Source organism: Anopheles moucheti, chromosome 3, assembly GCF_943734755.1.
Source record: "Anopheles moucheti chromosome 3, idAnoMoucSN_F20_07, whole genome shotgun sequence".
Classification (NCBI taxonomy): Eukaryota; Metazoa; Arthropoda; class Insecta; order Diptera; family Culicidae; genus Anopheles; species Anopheles moucheti.
Genome location: NC_069141.1, coordinates 30,572,862 through 30,593,186, shown reverse-complemented (window position 1 = coordinate 30,593,186; position 20,325 = coordinate 30,572,862). Strand labels below are relative to the sequence as shown.

The 20,325-nt window shown below is 43.7% G+C and overlaps 1 protein-coding gene across 2 annotated transcripts in view; it reads left to right on the top strand.

Annotated features, from left to right (window-relative positions):
* LOC128306017 (probable G-protein coupled receptor Mth-like 1) overlaps window positions 1–20,325 on the top strand; it is a 142,382-nt gene that overhangs the window by 43,919 nt on the left and 78,138 nt on the right. For both annotated transcript variants that reach the window (XM_053043688.1, XM_053043687.1), the window contains exon 3: window positions 19,107–19,185. In XM_053043688.1, the coding sequence (XP_052899648.1) occupies window positions 19,107–19,185 (79 nt within the window). The remainder of the gene's footprint in view (window positions 1–19,106; window positions 19,186–20,325) is intronic.

Below are 20,325 nucleotides of genomic sequence, written 5' to 3'. Positions count from 1 at the left end.
ACCCGCTGCCGCGTCGGTGTTCACTGTGGTTGCATGTGACCGTAACTTCTGCCAGACTTGGCAAACGGCGACGAGATGCACGTTTGAAAGTGAAATGGATTTCGTGATTCTCGTGCATTGGGGGTCGGGTTTTTGGTTTCATTTCTTCTAGAAGACACTCTGACAGGATGACGGCTTTTTTATGCGCCCACAGTGGCCAAAGAGAAAGGCTCCAACAGGGGGCGAGTGTAAGGCTCGCGTGTTGTGGATATCTGAGATGAAAGTGCAGTCGGATTCGTTATGAGCAGCAGAACGCAAAGGTCACGATCGGAAGGCATTCATTTGCTGGAAGTGTGCAAGTTTCGGACAACCCAACACTTTTAAATACGTTTGCCGGTTGGAAATTCTATTTCGGATCGGAATGTCAATTCGCTGCGTGGGAGAGATGATGATGTTTGTGGTGGCATTATGGCGACCCGAGATTTAGGGGGGATTTATCCATCTTACCTCTTCATCCGGCTGCGGAATTCACATCGTAAAACCACCATTCACACACGCGCTAGAAAGCGTGTTTCTGCCACTGTACGCAGCCAATTAAATCAATTATCAACAGCTAATTATATACGTGCAGCACAGATGCAACAGTGTGTGTGTGTCACGTGCGTTTCCTCTATCGAGAATTTCGCGCTCCTCAACCGTAACGTTAAATCTGTTCAACGCGCTTTCTTGTGCCCGGTGACAAATGGTCGGTGCACTCGTCTGTCATTAATCAGATCACATGCCGTGTGAGCGTTGCCATCACGATGAATAGCTTGTTATGAAGTGTGCTTTTGCACACAGGAACTCTTTAGAATGGAACGCCCGTGCCCGTGGAGGAGGCGAAGAGTTGCCGACGTACTGCCTAGGCAACCACTTTTCATGAACTGCAACCTGCACAGTTGCGCACAGCGATAGTACAGCTTTTCTCCTGTGGACTGTGTGCAAGAAGTTGATGACAATCTTCGCAAAAAGGGCAGAAAACTTACTGAATGATAGTGAGACGAATAGATCACTTTCACCATGGCAACCTTTTTGATGTGGCGAGTAGAATATGCTAAACGTTACTCAGAAAATACACAAAAACGCGTAGCGTTTGGGAGAGGACTTCTTGAATGTCCGATAGACATCCCGACAGCCATCTTGAACATTATATGCCTTGTTTGCAGTTGCACTGTATCCAAAGTTTGCGGGTTCTTTGAGGCAGAAGAAAGCAACAATCGCTCGTCTGTAAATACAGCACATGTACTCAAACCCGCCTATGCGGTCTGTCCAACAACCACTGCCTCCCAAACATGTCGATTGTCGATGAACCGTTCTGTGAACGGTAGTTGTCGGCTGTCCGCAGAAAGGGACGCTATTTAAAGGCGAAGAGCCGTGTGGACAACCGGTACCCAGGCGGAGCATTTCATCTTGCAAAAAAACCACAAATCTCGGGTCTCGCTGTCGTCTCCAGTGATGAGCAAACTGGTGCGTCTAGCCAGCCAACCCCAGATCGTTGTACGGCGGCGGACGATGGAGACGAGTTTGTAATTATTGTACGACTTCTTGCTTTGCTCTGCTAGAAGCTTAACCGCAACATGTGAAGTGTTATTCTTCGGGAGTCTCCAAGGGAGGTGTGTTTTGCTGCCCTCCAGAAATTCTGACATTTGTTACGATCGGGCTCGGGAAAAGAGGCTTACGAGTAAAGTTGCTAGAAAAGATGACGAGACAATTTTTAGTGCTGCTGCTCGAGCACTGAATGCAGGATTTGTTTGTCAGGATGAGGGGGTTGGGGACAAAACAACCGATGAAGACACACCCGTCCGAAAGTTGACTTCGGAAGGACAACGGAAGGGGAGCAACAAATGAGTCGAATAATTATCACCATCACGACAGGCGTTGCGAGCACTTTGTTCCGGCGCGGTAACGCTACGCTCGGCCCAAGAACCCAGATCTGCCAGACAGAAGTGTCATTGCGGTTGTCTGATGTCAGCCGTACGTGACTTTTTAGTGTTTATATTTTCATTTCTACTGCACCGCGCATTAACCAGGAACCACGGGGAGGCCGTGTCCTGGTGTGGTGCTGATGTGCATCCTGGAAGTAAGAAAGGGGAAAGAATAAAATAGCTCATACCCGTTCGCAAAGAGCATCTACTGTTGCAGCTTTTAGTCAGATGGTGGCGACCGACAGTACCGAACAGTTGTAGAAAAATATGCAGAATTTGCTCTATTCGTGCCGTTCCTGCAGCCGGCTAAGGGACAAAAAGCAGTGGCAATGAAAATGTGAAGGTCTTTCAGTTGCATTAAGCCTACCGAAGAGGGGTTTCACTCGCAAATGTAGATCCTGACGTCTCTTCCCCACTACAATGCACTGCCTTTCGGTAAAATCTTGTTCAAATACTTGAACGAAATAAATGAATAACTTCCTGCTTGTCGCTCAGTCACCGGAAAGGGAATCCGATGCTGGGATGGTAACAGTTTTGTGGGTTTGTTTACTGCTGACATACGCATTCCATTTCTGCACATACCGTGCTGTGTTATTTGCTCAAGGATAAGGATTTCTGCCAACATCTGTCGGGTTTCGTCTACGAGTGTTGCTTGGAAAGGAAGGTAAATTTTGCAATAATACACGTATCCCTCTTCCTCGGATGTTCCTCCGCAGTAAGGAGGGACGGTCTGGCTTTCATATGCTAATACGGTCACATAAAGGGGTCTTTAGGATACATTTAGTGAATTAGGTTTTTAATTATTTAGCGTAAATTGCTCGTAAAAAAGAGGAAACGGCAGAAGGCGAAGCAGAGTCAGAGTTGGATACAGGCAATTTACCCAGATTGATAACGTAATTTTAAAACCATCTGTACATGTGTCATCTCGTGCTGTCTTGCTCCCATGCAGGGTTCGCAGGGGAAGTCATGCTTGACAGTACACGTGTAATTCGTGGTCAACAGTTCCCAAAAAAGAGTCAATTTCAGGTAATGTACCCTGAAATCCGATCCGGATATAGCACCAATCTCGTTTTACTTACTCCGGCTCCTACCGCAGTGAGGGGTTTTCTTCAAATAAAAGCATTATTACATGTTTCATAAAACGGTCAATTTGGGTTACGGTTTTGTGGTGCTGTTGGCAATTTCTGGCCAGTTTGCAATCACTGTCTTGTTCGGGAAACATGATCACGTGCCGACCATACCATTGGAATGACTGCCATTTCCAAGAAGATGGAAGTCCTTGAAGGTCCAGAAATCAAGCTAGAAATTGATTCGTTTCCTGCAGTCATGCAACCCGTAAACCGTTTTCGGACTTCGTGATGTTGAATCCCTTTTTCCCGGCAGCGAAATAAATCCGCTTCTCAATTTACCTTGACTAAGCCAAATGCGTATATCTTATCGCGCCCTTCTTCTCCTTCTCGTTACAGGTAAGCGACTCGGTTTGACATTTGCACGGTGGCTCTCTCGCAATGGTGGATCATCATAATGAAGGTTTCCCGGTTCCGTGATCTGTTCCGAACGTGTGTGTCATAATCATTAACCGGTCGTGGCTAATCTTCTTCATCGTAACATTACTCGCTCGGCCTGTGTAGGTCTGTGGGGAATCTACGGGTCAGCAATTTTCAGCACAGACTGCTCAAGGTCTTCCACAAGCAGCGGGGATCATTTTGTGAGTGAAAGTTTGTGATGCTGAACGAAAAAGGCGCAAGAAATGTGTGCGATCCGCGAGAAAGAAGATAATGACGCTTGCTACGATCTGATGCAAAAACGTGCCGATAAGTATTGTTCCTTCTCATGTTGATTCTCGCATTGTGAGTTGAGGTTATGCATTTTTTTGCGCTTCTTTTGCCGAAGAAATGTCCCTGCGGGTGGGTTTAACCCGTATCCGGAATTGAGTCTGTTCGTGAGTCGATCGTGAAAAAGGAGGTCAATGCCAAATCGGAATGACTCGAAGGAAGAAAGTGACTGGTGTTTATGTTTGGCGCTTGTTTGCAGCTGACCAGGTCCGGAACTCAGATGGGTTTTTGATGATATCTTCGCAAAAAGTATGATTCAAATATAAGATAAATTGCCAATACAGCTAAAGATCGGGTAATAAATGTGTGGAAACAAGAGGTTGGTCTTACGACATCACAATGAGTGAAATGTGCCATCTCCAAATTTGACATTTTAATGACAGATGATTCCACCGAACCAGACACCGATCCTAATGGCGATGTTTTTGCTTGGAATGTGCCAGCTGTGTTTTATGCTCACGGAAAATTCTTTCCCCGATGCAACTCTTTCTGGCTGGATTCTGTTGGAAGCCAAGATGTGTTGGATTGAATTTGACAGATTCGTGGTACATTCCTTGGTGGTGCCCAAAAACGTCTCAACCGAATCTCGCGATGGTCGAGATGAAACTGAGAGGGACTAATTAATCAACACCCTTTTGGAACTACTGCAAATGAGGACGGTAGGGGTATGCAGGAACTTCTCGTACATCTTGTTTTGGGAAACTATTTTTAGAGGTTATGAATGTTAATGACCCTTTCGGGTCGAAGAGTGGCGTAAGGGTTCACAGCCCAGGTAACTGATACTGGATACTTTTTTGGGGAGTGAGTGAAAGCGATATAATTTTACGCTCCCGAGGAAGCCAGTCTGGTTCTGGAGTAAGTTAATTCTGGCTCCACTTTCCAAGACCCCAGTTCGCTTGAAACGTGAGATGCATAGTAAAGCGGATGCGGTCGGGTTTTCGTTACGTTACGAGAGGTATGAGATGATAAAAGGGTTGGGGAATGTTTTGAGTAGACCATTTTATTGACACCTTTTTACTCCGGCTCACTATTCCGGTTAGATGATGGTTCCGCACAGATGATGATGTTGCGTTTGGAGGTTAGTAAATAAGTTATTTATACATCGGGGCTCGGTATAGCCGGGCACTAAAATTATGTTTGAAATATGTCACAATATTGTGTGTGGTGAAGGCGTGAACATTAAAACTACCAGCACGCGCAGACCTCTGGTTAAGGTTTATGACCACCACGATACGCGGGTTCGGTTACGTTAAATTAAATTCTAAACGATCCCGCAAACATTCCAACGCGTCGGCGTGTCCCCAAAAGTTTCTACTAAACAAACCACACGAGTTGTTAGCAAGTGTAGTTTTGGTCCCCCATTTTCACACATTCCGAACGGCGAGTGGTTCGGATCGATTTTTGAGCGATTGTTTTCGGAGTAAGAAACAAGAACAACACACGGCTCAAGTGCATTTTGGACGGTTTGCCGCTTTGGGTCGTAAAATAGGAAAATTTTAATACATATTTTCAATTACCCTTCAAGTGTGGAGTGCTGTTGAGATGCGTTTCCTTCCCGGGTGTCGTAAACTGAATGGCTCCATACATCTCAGGCCAGACCCTGTGGATGAGGGAATTTCTTTTTTTTCTGCTGTACTGCTTACAATGTGGGTAATAGTTACTTTGGGTGTTGGAAACTGCTGAAGTTACTATGAGAAAACACAATTGTAAGACTGAGCATTTTTTGATTTATAGTTAAAATATGAAAAATAAACAAGAGAAATATTCCATCAAACAAAAACAAACGAAAAGAATGCAATAAATTTTGGGATGTTTATTGGAACCTCTGCTTCATTGGAAAATCAACAGATTTCCATTACAATTTCCTTCCGTTTTTTTTCGCGCCAGTCACAATTTCTTGTGACGAACTCTCTGGTTGCACTATAAATAACCCATAAAACAAGGATTCAGAAGTGTGCATGTAAATAAAGTTTAATTGCACCACGGATGCACCCGTACTTGAACGAATGTCTGCTAGGCATTCCAACGGAGGCGATTTTTCACCCTCTTCACCGCGTTCGATACCGCTTGGAAAAACGGGTTGCGACTGCGTTCCGAGAGATAAATTTAAATGTTTGTCACGCTCACACTGAAAAATAACAAGCGACAAATGCAGCGAGCCTTGGAGCGTGTGTGCATGGTGATAGATTGTTGGAGCAGAGGAAGGAAAAGGTTGTACCAGCGTCGGTTGGATCAGCTCAGCATTCTCATTAGTCAAATTTTGTGTTTTTTTTTTGGGGTTATTTTACCCCAATTAGTCGCTGCATTGCGTGGGGGGTTGGTTTCCGAAAATTTCTCATTAAGATTTACGATAATATGCATCATTTTTTCGACCTCGCAGTGTTCCATTCCACGATGCAGTGCTTGGGGGTGCAAATTCCCATCCGTTTCTTCTCTCGCGTGGAGTAACATTGTGACAGGAAATGCTTCACGTGCAACCTTCATAGGTGGTGTGATTGAAACTACTGGAAGCTGTGTCTGTGTTTGCTGGCTGCAACACACAGGAGTTAAGCCTCTTGAGAAGCATCTCTGCCGGCGGAGGACTGCGCCGCTTTTTCGAATTGTTTACGTAGAGCTCCCTATTCTACACCACTTCAAGTATCGCCTGGGTGGCAAAGGCCCCAGAACGGTGGATGTGACTTTCGTCGTTAGAAGCGTTTGTTTATGTTTGTATGTTGATGTTGTTGTTTTCCACTTTCACTTTCAAGGGTGGAGAAGACACCGGCGCACAATGGGGGGCTGCATCTCCACAGACTTTCCCTCGTGCTTGCCTGGTGTGCTGTGGTTTCTATGGCACATATCGATTTATTTTCGTTGGGAGGGATGCTGCTGCGTCACCCATGCAGCACAGGGCAGTCATTAATAAATAATGTGAAATTATAAAATGTACAAATAAACATCGTTTCCATGTGCTGATAGTGGAAATTCTCCGTTCCGTATAGTAGAAGCAAATGGAGCTTCATAAAGACGGTCGGAAACAGACTTTTCAAACATTGAACAGTTGAGATTTGACAGTGTGTACCATGCTAATTTTCATTTCGGTCATTTTTGCTGTCGAAATTACAACAAGGCCCATTATCATTTTTTAACTTGGAAATATTTGCTAGTAATGGAGTTTATATCAATAAGTTTTGTTTCAAAAAGATATATTTTTATTTTTTTTTAAAGATATATTTTTTATATTTTTATAAAAGATTATTATTAAATTAGTGGGTTATGTTTTTATTTTATTTAATTTCTATTATGACGGCAATGCCGTATTTTCGAAATCATTATTTGCTTTATTTTTTCACATATCTGGATAGTCAAGTTTGAACAGAAAATCTAAATGAGATTAGATCCACAAACTTCAAAACACTAGTCCTATTGGCGAAGTACGGTGGAATAGGATGGTCTCTGTAAAAAGTGAAAGGTTTTAAGTTAATAATTCCCATGAACAGATCGAAGTCTAAATTAATTTTTTTTTTTAAATTTAATAATAATCACTCTATAATGATACAAAACACCGTTCAACTATTCTGGTGAACACTGTAAATCTCAAACACCCGCTTTCAGCCATTACTTAGCGGCTTTCGTAGATAAATGGCGAGAAAAATGTGCTCTTGCAGTACAGAACACAGCAGCGCCTCAGCTTCCTGCCTCAGTACCCAACAATTGCACATCCGCACCAGTTAGTAGCCAGCAGTAGATCCATTCTTTTCTCGGCCTACTTCTTCACCGCCCCAGCGATCGTTTGGGTTTGTGTTGTGTGTGTGGGGAGATCTGTATGCCAACCGCAATCGTCGTAGTCGGTCGGCATTCGCTTCTTTTTCCCGCCACAAAAATAATGAACTTAATTAAAAGTCGACGAGATTGTAAATTGCGCCACCATTTTGCGTGACACCCACACGCGCGCGCGACCCCCATCCGCGAGAGTGATCTCCCGTGCCTATAGGCAACGCGTTCGTTTTCCCCATCCAGACCTCGGTTTACGGAAGGGTTTGGCGTAGGGTAGTTCTTTTTTTTTGCTGTTTATCTTGCCACCGTAAGGTAGAGAACAACTGTGTACCATCGAAAGATTAGTTTAATTTAAAGTTGCTGATAGAGAGGGAACGCGCCTCTGTTTTGCGACAGAAAACCTGGGGGAAAACGTCTACGGTTAAAAAAGGCAAAGAACGTGAGAAGAGAATGAAGTGGTATCAGGGAAAGAATTAATGGCTAGATTATAAATTAAACACCGTTCTTTCTATGGCGTTGGTTCGTAGCTTTTGGCTTCCGGGCATCCTCCAGCTGCGCCGGGATTGCATTAATCTGACCTTGTCATTTCGTAAGATTGGAAGCAAGCAAGAAAATATGGGTACCTTCCTTCCTCCCGATCGGCCCAAGCCAACCAGTAGTATTGAACTGTTTCAATTCCAGCACATCGCATCGTTATGTTTCCCGACACCCCATTAGTGTCCGATGGAATGTATGGACTTTGGCATTGGCCTTCTGTTAGCCCTCACGCTGTACGTTCGTTTGATGTAGCGCCCCCGTAAGGGTCAATGTTGGGGTATCGTTAATACACACACCCTAGACACGCGGCACACAGCGGCAGCATGAAATGTGTGATGCATGTTCAGAAATTTAGGAGGTCAGTTTTATGTAGCACACAAAACATGCTTACCGTGGAAATTTATTTAGTGTAACAAAATGGTTGTTATGCACCCCTGGGAAGTAAGCAGTGCCGTGATATTTTATCCACCGAGTGAGTTTATGATAATGAAATAAATCACAGCTTGTTATTTTCTCATGTAGAATCTCTTGTTTCAGGGGCACTTTTCACTGTTGGCTTGATGCCCCTTTTAATGCTACTGGAAACTTGTCATAAATAATGACGGTGTTGTTTATTTATTTACCTTGTGTTTTCGTACGTTCGGGATTATGAAACGTAAATGGATAAAAATGGGGACGGAAAGCAAGAACACGGATCCCTCGGATGCAGTTTCATATGCTGTTGAATGTCTTAAAGCGTGTCCTCCTCTCTTAAGTCTTATCGAGTCGATTGTTCCATCGTCGATCGGAGATTTCTCCAGTGACAGTCATTTGTAGGAAGGTTTCAGCTCGTTGTTCGAAGGTTTTTTTTCCTTCGAAGTGAAAAAAAAGCAAAATGTCGGCGACAGGAAGGAAATGAAAATGAAGCGGAAATTCTATTATTTCAGCTTTGGCGTAAGAAAAACAATACTTGAAACGCCAGGATGCATCCCGCAATTCGAGCGATGGAATGGGTGGCCTTCGTGGTTACCTTGGGGATATTCGCGACCGTCGAGGCGGTTGTTGTTGCTAGCGGTGGAGACGGAAAAATATGTCATTATCTTTGGTTTCGTCTGCACCGAGCGAGTACCATTCTGGCGCGGGAAGAAAGACGAAGACCACACGCGTTATTTTTCCAACAGTTTCTTTGTTGTTTTGCTTTCCACTGGCTTGGTTAGAGCGTCTAGGCAGCGAGAACAAAAGCCAAAATACCTTCCAGACAAATCTCAATGAAAAGGACGCTCGCTCCAACCGAACTGGAAAGTGGATTTTTCAGGAAACCCTTGAGAGGGGCCCGAGTAGTGGGCAAGGACTTTTCGAAATTAAATCCTTCCTACTCAGCTTGAAGCGCACTCGAGAGCAAGAATTTTCCTTCTTTCAATGTGGTGCGACGGAAGATTAAATATATTTTCCGCTTTTCATCCCGCCGTAAGAATGTTTTATTAAAAATCATGCAACAGGATGGAACAACGAAGCACCGAACCACTGTTGAACAAACTTTAAAGTATCCTTTAAACCTTTCGGCTAAAGCCTTCGTATCCCATGAAAGTAGGCCAATAAGTTTCTTCTTGACAATTTTCGTAGGCAAACGTTTCATTTCACCCAATCTAGATGCGAAAAATTTAGCTTTTTTGTGTGCAAATTAAGTGCAACTACTGATAAGGTGAATGTGTATGCGTGCCACACCGCAGCAGTCAAACGGAAAAGGCAAAAGGTACATGCGAAAGTTTTTCGGCAAACATTTATTGGGTCCCCGTTTCCGGGATGCCAAAAAACGGATGCCAGGGCCAATCAACGATTTTCCACCTTCCGTTTTCGCATGGAGTTGCAGAACTATCAGGGAAATCGCACACATACACACAGATAGAGCAAAGCGCATTCAGAGTAAGATAAACTAGTTTTCCAGGGCTTTGTAAGAAGTTTTTCCTTGAGGTTAACCTCCGGTACACCTCAACCACTTTCGGGACAATTCTTTAACCATAGCCGAGCATTCCGTTCGGTTTTTTGAGCGTACAAGCGGCTTTCCAGTGCCAGAAGACAGGGGGTAAAGGAAAAATAAAGTTTTATTGGTCTTCTATCGTTTCACAAACAGCAACAGTAGTAGAGCTTCGCAAAAAGTAATGCACTTTTTTCCTTCCTCCCTTCTTATTATTGTTCTTTGTGTTTTGTGGTGCTTTTTGGTGGCCAAGAAAAGATAATAAATGTTACGTTCAAAGTTGAGTTTGGACGTCTTGGTCAAAGGTTTTGGAGCTAAAGAGAGGCATAAGAAATGGAAACAGTTTTCGTAGAGCTAAACTTCCGGTTGAAGATCTGTTGTGTTAAGCTGACGGTGAAATAAAAAAATATAAATTGTTGCTGAACATCCCTATCTCCTTTTCGGTTTATTGGCGTTGAAGGAATGGAATTATTTTGTAGACTCAATGAATCAAGTAAAGGAATCTCACAACTTGTTCATCTTGTTTATTTAGATGTTGTTAATGTTTTAAAATGTTTAAAGAGGGTTTGGACCTCCTGGGTCTCTTTCATTTCTTTGTTTATTCAGATGACTTCTTAAAAGTTATATGAAAGATAGAATGCTTTGGCCCAAGATCATTACTTTGTTCTTAAAGTTGATATTAAACTCTATTTTTCTATTTTATCTAAGATTCCTAGCATGTTCAAACTATTCAGAAGTTGTGAATTGTAACCTGAAATCAATTGACTGTTGACACAAATCCCTTCGGTACATATTGCAAGATGTAAGCTTAACTTCCCTTTTTTTTGATTCCACACCAGTCGGGTGAAGGGCAAAGGAAATCAAACCAGAAGGTAAATGTATGTTCCGTCTGACGGCTACCGGTGAAAATTCTTCTCCCTCAATACATTCCCAACCAGCGATGCTAGACGTGGGAGAAAGACCACCGTCACGATCAGTTAGTATTTAAAATCTCAAAGAAGGAGATGGCCCTGATTTCCCGACTTGTTAAATCGGTCAAACCTCTCGCAACGTTTCGTGGGGTATCTTCCTCTTCTGGGTCACCGGGGATCGAAGGGATCTTTCGCGGTGGGTATTTTGTCGAAACGCTCCCTCCCGCTTTACTAATTGGGTCATAGATCAAGGGGGCTCTAGATGTTCGTGATTGTTGCGCGCGGCGACGATTTGCCGAGGACGATTCAACGCAGCGTTCTCGGTAGTCAACGAACGGTGGGACGATATTGTGACCGACCTACGATGTTAGATATTTGGTTCGGAATAAATCAAGCGCTGTGTTTGTGCCGCTGTTGCGTTTTGAAGATCATCTTTGATCGTGTTTTCTTACGACATTTCTTCTGCCGTGAAGGGTGGTATGCATTGAGGGTGATGCTTCCCAGCCCGAAAAGCCACAACACGTGAGAATGCTGCTGTTAATTTCATCAAATGAAATTAATGTTTTGAAAAAGTGGTTTGATTTATCTAGTCAACAACCCGTTTTGCAAAATTAATATTTTCATCCTACTGAATATGCCCGAGATATTTACTGTTGGCAGAGTACATCTGACGGCTGCTTTCAACAGGTTTTCCTCAAACGCTTTTGATCACGCTGAAAACGTCACGAGAGGGAAAATTTATCACACACTCACAAACAAATTCTTGTCTAAAATGTTTGTGTGCTTTAATGTACACCCGTCGTTCCTGTCTAAATGAATTCTTCTCACTCAACAGGACGTGTAGAGTGTGCCAATCTTAGAAAACCTGCTCCATCAACAGATGAACTCCGAAAAGTGTTGCCCTCTCTAAATCAAGCGAAACAGTAAATTAATTCAATTACAAATCTACCCCGTTTAGAGTGGAAAGTTTCGAGGAGCGAGGTTTCCAGCTCTTACGTCCCATCTCGTAATGTATGTTGCGCACAGGTTTAAAAAAAACGTCCTCCATTACCAGGTCCCATCACCAAAACGGTTCTAATTTTGGAGCAATTTAATGGAACAGAGGTTTTTTTTTTGTTTTCCCTTTTTTTCCAACGAAATTTTCCAAGCTCGTTCCGGAGAAGAGCCAATCCGGAAGAGAATAATTTGTTTGTATTGTCATTGGTCCCCGGATGGTCCGAAAGCTATTAGATGTTGGGTTTACTTTATGTTGCAAAGATAGGAAACGTTTCCCATTCGTACCTTGTATGAACGAACGTTTTTTTTTCGGTAGGTTATTTTGTTTCCTTTTTGCCCTTCAGAATGATTTCCTCCACTTGGGCACTTGATTGTGGAAAACACGAACCGCTACGAGTACACGGGCACATTTGTTCTACGGTCCCGAAGGAAACATGTCGTTTTCCGTACGGTTCCCGTTTCCCGTGCTCATGGAAATGTGTTTCCTCCCATACGATGGTTCTCCATGAGTGTGTCCGCTCACGAGACTGAAATGAGAAGTTTGGTCCAGCCCGAGACATGGCCGAGATACGAAGGAATTTGTACCCTATTTCCGGTGCTTCGAAAGCTTTGTTCACTGCATGCCCTCATGTCCTTGTTGCACCAAGGAAGGGCAACATATTTTCTCGCAACTGTAATGAATTTAATTTGGGTCCCTTCCTGGTTTTGGTCCGTGCTCTCGAACAAGTTGTGCTGTGTTCTGTCCGTGCTGCCAGGAAATGGTTTCCTGGTTTTGGAAGAAGAGTAGCTTTACTCGCCTAACCATCATTAGGTTTGGAGACTTTGGTTCACTATTGGAGGGCTTGGTAGAATTTATGAAATTCAATTTACTGACACCAGGATCGAATGAGAGCGAGGGTGGACAGGAACGGATCGTAGTTCTCGGCGTATAAGAACCGTAGTAACAGCATGAACTTGCTCCCCTTCTCCCTCGCTTGGACAGTGTGCGAGTGTCGGGGCTTTGGATGATTTACTACGGTGCCGGAACTATCGTTACAAATCCCAGCAGGAGTAGCTTTCCGTGCCGGGTGGTCATTTTCCGGAGGCCGGAAATCGGCAAAAAATTAATGACCGTCTCGCTGTGAAAAATGTATTTCCGAAGTCTATCTGTGGGGAGATTTTTCGTACGGGGAAGAAATCGATACCCGGTTCCCGGCTGGTCAGAATGGAGCCGTTTTGTCTCTTTAATGGACTGGATTATGCCCAATAATGGGTCAATTTAATAAAACCCTAGGCTAGCCCCTTTATTATGTTAAAACTTTTGAATGAATTTCACGGTCTCAGCCATTTAAAAATGTGGGGGAAGATGTAAAATCAAGTGTACGATTAAGCGCAGTATTTCATCACTTGATTTGCTGTCAAAGTTTTGAGCAACATTACGTAGAAGTTAATTTTTCACCGCCCAACCAAAGCAAGTCGTTTAAACTCTTTCAACAGTGCCATGATCATCAATTACACGGACGGCACGGTCAGGTTAATTTACCGAAAGAGATTAAACAACTCTTTCGCTCGACGTTCACTCGTCTATACCTTGATCCAACCGCCTGTTGCTGTAGGCGTATTTGAGCACCCCGTTTTAATATACCCTGCCTTGACCGGCATTGAATTGCGTACCGTTTTGGTCATCTCATGATCGCCCATAAAAATGCTTGGTGCCTCCATCTTTTTATGGTGGTCGCGTACACACGGTCTACGAATGTCGGTGGCAGCATATTATGTGAACGATTTCATTTGCCATTTTTAATGCAACGCTATCAAACTGTCTTCCACGAACACAAGCCGCCGACCGCCGGATCAATTTTGTCACGCTTAAACGGAATGGGAATGAGAAGGAAAAGGTTTTGCGAAATTCTCACCGTGAAAGATAAACAACTGCTTTGGTCGGGCTGGAAAATCTCGCACCATTAAATTGGACTTTTGAGAGTTTCTTGGTTGCTATTTTATATGAGTAACACTCGATCGTAAAATTGTTACGATCATTGGGAAGTTTTACCCTCGCTTTTGTCAGACACGCCTCGATATAAATGCTCACCACCAGTGGGAAAGTCGAACGACTGAATTCCAGACTGTCCTTTTGTGATTTTCCGCCATCTTCCGTAATGTTGGTTCCGGTGCCTTCAATTCTTCCCTCACTTTTCGTCGATCGGATACGAAGCGAGATTGATGTACAGTTTTTATGTCACTTTGCACGAAGATCGGTGTTCACTTTTTTCCCTTCCATATATACGGTGTGCTGTCGATAGAAAGGGTTCCCTCCCCCCGACAACCGATCGTGCCGTTCGGATTTCCTGACCGCCTTAATTAACTCACTGAGCGGAAATGTAGAATTTACGATTCTTCACGGAAATTGCGACGATCGCATCGAAGAATCATGATCTTTCGGTGTGTAAGTTTTCGGTGGAAGTAAAACTTGGTCGGGAAAAGGGTAATGGATGAGAAAAAAAACAGGGCAATCCGTAACAGCCTTTTGGTGGTGCTGAGTGTACAGCGACCGAACGAGAGCAAACATTGATTTTTTCACATTAAAATTGTTCCGACGATGTAGCGCAGCGTCACCAAGATTGCGATCCAGTAGCGATCGTTGGCACGTCTGACGAGACTTGAACATCGGTTTTATGGTGTTTGGAAAGAGAATGGGGAACCAAGTTAGAAATGCTGGGTGGTGAAAGTAAGGCCAAACAATTTGAAAATCTAAGATCACCCAAGAAAGGGATGTTTTGGTGGCGATGTGATCTTTCCTCTCATGCGGTGGGAACGGAAGCTGTGGAAATGGCGAAAACATTATCAGGTATCAACTACGTTACTGTCTGGTAGCTGGTTTTATCCAACGGAAACCTCTTGTCTGTTGGTAAAACGACGATGAATACAAAGCGTTTCTCACCTTTGAACTGACGCTTGTGACACAGTTTTCCGGCTCACGTGTTACTGTCATGCAAAAACAATCCACGAGCTGGCGAATGTAACAATAACGCTTGTCTTATGGTGATCTGGTGTTGCGAAGATCGGGATAAAGATCGTGCACGAGTACGAGTAATGACCAGCAGACAAAGTACTTTCTCTCAATGAACACAATTTTTTGTGTTAGCGAAAAGTGAAGCGAAGGGGTGTGAAATAGCTGCTTAGACAATAGTGTTGAATGAAAGACAACAAATGTGACGAAATGCTCTACAGCAAAGTTTGGGATTTTGCATAAACAATATGGGTTACTATCCCCTAATATTAAAGTGACTTTTGAACCTTTTTGCGATATTAAAATCATTAGCAAATATTCTCCTTTGATTGAATATTCCCAAGTTCCTCTCACCTCCTCTTCAAAGCTTTAAGTAATTCCCACCCCACGTTGGGGGAGACACAAAGTTTCGTATCGCCAAACTGGGCCACACTTAGCAGCCGTCTCACGAACGTAACGGCTGTACCGCACACCGTAATGCGCGGCGAGAATTGCCTACGAGACATACCGCGTAGCGTGAACGTCGGGGGGACATGCCGGGCATAATTCACGTACATCAACACCTGCCGGCATTCTTCCCGGACGATGACGTCCAACCGCGGCGGTTGAGAACGGTGCAAATGGTGATTCCGTGCGCGCAAAACTGGCACGATCGGTAAATTCCTAAATAAACAGCAGCACCTCCTGGTAGATGGTCAACGCTGGAAGCAATTAGACCAACAGGGCAGGGTCATCGCGGCAGAAACGATAAGAAGCGCAAGCGATCCCTAAGCAGAGTGCAAACCGTTATAAAATAAATTCTACGCTAAATACCATAAATTACAATGCAAATTTATTCTGGGCTCACCTCCGTGCGGACCAGACATTGGTTACAAGACCCGCGAGTTTACCTTTTCGAGTATCTGTCAGTAATGGCTACTCCCGTGTAGTCCGGAAGCGTTTGCTCGGTGGGCCCAGACAATACCGTTGATGTGTACTTGGCTCACCACGGCTCACCCTCCAATAGATCTCGATCGACCAGTGACGATGGATATTTGCCGCGTTTCTGCCCCTCGTTCGCAAGCTGATAATTCTTTCAAATGAATTCACCTTAATTGCTTATCACAACCAGTGCCCACCTCGTCGTCACTGGTGTCGTCTGGGAAGGTGGTTGGAATGTGCGGTTAGCTCTTACTTCCTTGTCAACTTTCTTTCGGCGTTACACCACCTGACAGCTGGGCTGGGCTGTGAGCAGTGTGTGAGTTGTGTAAGGGTTGCATCCAGCGTGCCAGTGCTACTGTACAAACCAACCACCTCCTAGATGGAAGTCTTCATTATCATACGCCCCAAGGCGCACCACAGACGCGTTACTTTCCAGAGAAATAGATCATCTAAAGGGGGTTCAGCATCTTCGGCTAGGGGATTCGATTCTAACGGTTACTGCTGGGAAGCAATCGTCTTGAATATCTCGTTCTTTTGATGCCGAAATGGTGTGCAGAGCGCAACCGCAGGGTACTTAGCATAAAGTGAGTTTGCACGATTTACAATGAGTCGGTTTGTGTGTTGTTCTAGAACACGGTGGCTTAGCTGTAGCTGGGGGTGTACGAAGGCGTTCGATCGTACACGATTGTGATGCTTTCTAGCAAACGGTGCTGGAGCGATCGAATGGCAGTAGGGGTGAGGATGCAAGCATAAAGAGTAGTACCAGCAACTAGCGTTTATTAATCGCTCGCGGTAATCAAGGCCTCTGGATTGAGAAACAACCGTTAGCAATCGTCTGATGATGTTCTACACCGAGACTGTTCCACGGAAGCTTTTCGAGTGCTACTGGAAGATGTGCGAACATGTGTGTGAGCTCGGTGATGAGTTGAGAATACGAAACGCAGACCGGTTGAACGGTGTCGAAGAATCCGTTTAGCACGCCCGTGGATACAATGTTGATAATTGGAGGTTATGTTTTTCTTCGGTTGTCGATCGATGCTACCCTGAAACCCTAAGGTCGATGCTATAATCGCACTTTGACACGGTTGCCATCTTGGGGGTTTGAGATTGCTTGGGTAACGGTAACGTAGGTATGGTTCATTTTAGTTAACATCTTCAACAATTTTTGGTGTTTAATAATTTACTTCCTTTACGTTCAAAGTTGAGGCTATTAGCATTCATATTCCTCAATGCTTTTACTTTTTACCTTTTACCACGTTCAATAATTTATTCTAATGATAAGTATCTTTCGGAACCATTTAATTTACTGTTTTTGACACGCAAATCGTAAGTGTAAGTTAATTAATTTAAATTACCTTCTCCAAATAATTGGACGACTGCTCAGTTGCTATTGACATACCAATTACGAATCATTTCCCTCTTTATCAACGCATAAATCATCCTCAAGTGGTGGTTTATTATGATTGATGTAACACACCTTAGCTTTTCACACCTTTTCTACGCCTGCCTGTTTAGGTTTCGTTTGATCCTCGCGTGCCACGCGTTGAATGGTTGCCTCGGTTTGGATGTTTGTCTTCCATCATTCCAGCCTATTAATATGCCATAATTTAAAGCACCGATATTCGTGACCAAATGTTTTGCTTATTTATGCTTTTCACCTTCGCTTTGTTCGGGCGTTACGTCAAAAGGTGAAAACAATTGAAATGTATTAGCACCAACTGGATGGCTTTTTGGGAAGCTTTTTGGGTTCGTAAGGTCGTCTAAACTACCGGCCACTGAAGTACCCCGGAGAGGGTTGGTGCTGTGAGGTTATGATAATTATGACGTTGATTGTGTTTTGTTTTCTGTTTATTATAGTTTTTTTTTTCGTTTCCAAATGTTGACGTGAAAGATTTGTCCGAGGTGTTCACCTGTGGTACTTCAACAGCACAGTACACACGGTCCGCAATGTCTGGGGAGGTGATCCAGGAGGTCACTTCGTAAGTGATGAAACCTTTCAATGGTGAATGACCAACGAAAGCGAGCTACAGAGCTGTTGCGTAATGAAAATCATTAGCAATGTACGTTCCACAGTGCGTCACGTGGGTTCGATGGAGACGCAGATATTCCATCTCGGTTAGACATGACACATGCAGTCACAGACATCAAGCAATCAGAAATGTCGATATTAATTACAGCGGCTAGCAGTGAGATCAGCGAGTACGGTGATCTAACGGCGGTCTTGATGATTAATGAGATTTAATTACAGCTGTGTTTGTACTCCATTCGATTGGAACGCGAGTACTAATGTTTATTCTCAACGCACCAAGAAACCGGGTCTAAGCAAAGGTGTCGTAGAGTTGGCTACAATCTAAATAGTTCTTTTATGACGCAGCCCGCGGTGGGGTTATCGACGGCAACGGCTTTATTAGAATGCGCCACGCTCAGAATGGAGCTTAATATTAGTTCTCGTTTCCGGCGTGAATGAGGAAAATGGGAAACGTTTCCTAGCACTTGGAATGACATCATGCTGAGTGGCCACTCACGAAGTTAGTGTAACTTACTTGTACCGTATCCTAATGAACAGGTCCTTAGCACACTGAAAGGATCATAGTTTCGCTACAAACTTTTCTCGCGTATCGTTCTTTCATCACAACGTTTTTGGAGTGGGTTAGAAAATGGGTAGAGTTTTTTTCGCTCGAAAACCCAGACTGAATAAAGGAAAATGGTCCCTCAGACGACACCGTTTGCTCGCTTGTACTAGACACCGCCGGACACCTATTGTGGAGAGATTGTGCGCACATCCGGTGTAAAACACGCCGATTTCGTTCAGAGGGAAAAATGATAGGAAAATGGGAAAATAAACGAACTGGCGAACGAACCACCGTCTAAAAGAACGGAGGGCATGGTTGAAAGATAAAAGCTTTTGCGTTTTACTGCAAAATGTTCGCGCTGGTTGAAATTATAGGAAGATTGTTTTGAAGCGCCAGTAGGGTAAACCTTTCTTGTCGTGCGAAAAAGAAAAATCACGTGACGAGTGGTAGTTTAGCAGGGAATTAAGAAAAAAAAACCGACATAACGACAACTGAAAACTACGAAGTCTTTAAAATACAATGGGCAACACCGAAGCAACAACAGCAACGAAGTCCTAAGCTGCAAAAGCACAGTACACAGCAGCGGTGGAACATTATCGACCATAAAGAACGCGCAACCCAACGACGTTAATGTTTTTCGCTTTCATCTAATGGATATGTTTTTTTTTGTTGTTTTTCTCCCCTTTTTTAGCAATCATGATGCATTTCTTCTTCCTGGCTGCATTCTTCTGGCTCAACACAATGTGCTTCAATATCTGGTGGACTTTCCGGTGAGTGACGAAAAAAAAGAAAACACAGAGTGACATTATTTCTCAATTTAGAATTTTTGTTTTGTTTTGTTTGTTTGTTACTACAATGTCCTAAACGGACGACCAAGAATGGTCCATTTTCATATGAAGGGAGATAAATGTTCGTGCAAAAGTTGAGCAATATGACACAAAAAGCGAAATTGAATGGGACGTCCTCTCCAAAGTCATCGTCCTAATTGACAGCAACTGTTGCGTACATAATCCACCCCCCTGTCGAACGTCGAATTGGTGGTCTGACGACGTGATATTACTGATGCATTTTTAGGACATTTTGTTTTTTTTGCTCAACCCCTAAACGTTCATGTCCATGTCAGTGTAAATTCCACTCCAAGAAATCAGAACGACGTAATCCCTCTGTAGCGCACAGAAAACTAACCATTCATCAGGCCAGCACCCACCAGTACCAGCAGCAAAAGTTTTTTGACTGACGAATCCATGAGGATTTGTTGATGCGTTGCTGGAAAATGCATTCCGCCTCTGCACCAGGTGGCGTAGAATTTGTGCGGACCAGCCGCGAGAACCATCGAACCGCGCCGACGTACGTCAGCAGCGTGAGATGAAATGCAATTAGGGAAAAGTTTTTGGCACACGCCCACACCCCAACGACGTCGTCAGACTCGAAAGATGAAAACTCGTTGCAAAACAACGTCGAAATGAAGTGGTAGGATCATTTGTCGCTGTTGCGGAACGATGTAAAGTTCGTGAGCAAAAGTTTTACCTAACGCTGCGGAAAGTGTTTGAAACGTGTGCATGGTATTGTGAGAGATTGGATTTCTGTATACGAGATCTCGTGTTTCGGTGCATACTGATTGGATTACGAAGACCGCCTCCAGTATCATCGATTAGAGCGATCAAGTGTGAAAAGAAGCTGTGTAGAAAGTTTAAAATATTTTAGTTCACGGGAAATAAGGTTGGTTCCTGAAGGAAATGAAATTATTCTTCTGGAAGATCTTGTAAAGACATTGCTAGCAAGCAGTACATTGATGTTTAATACCAGACAACACCTAAAACATGAACAGTTCTACCTTTTTGGCGCATGTCTTCGGCGGACACGCGAATAAAACTGTAACAATATTATCATTACATCAGACGAAGGCTTTA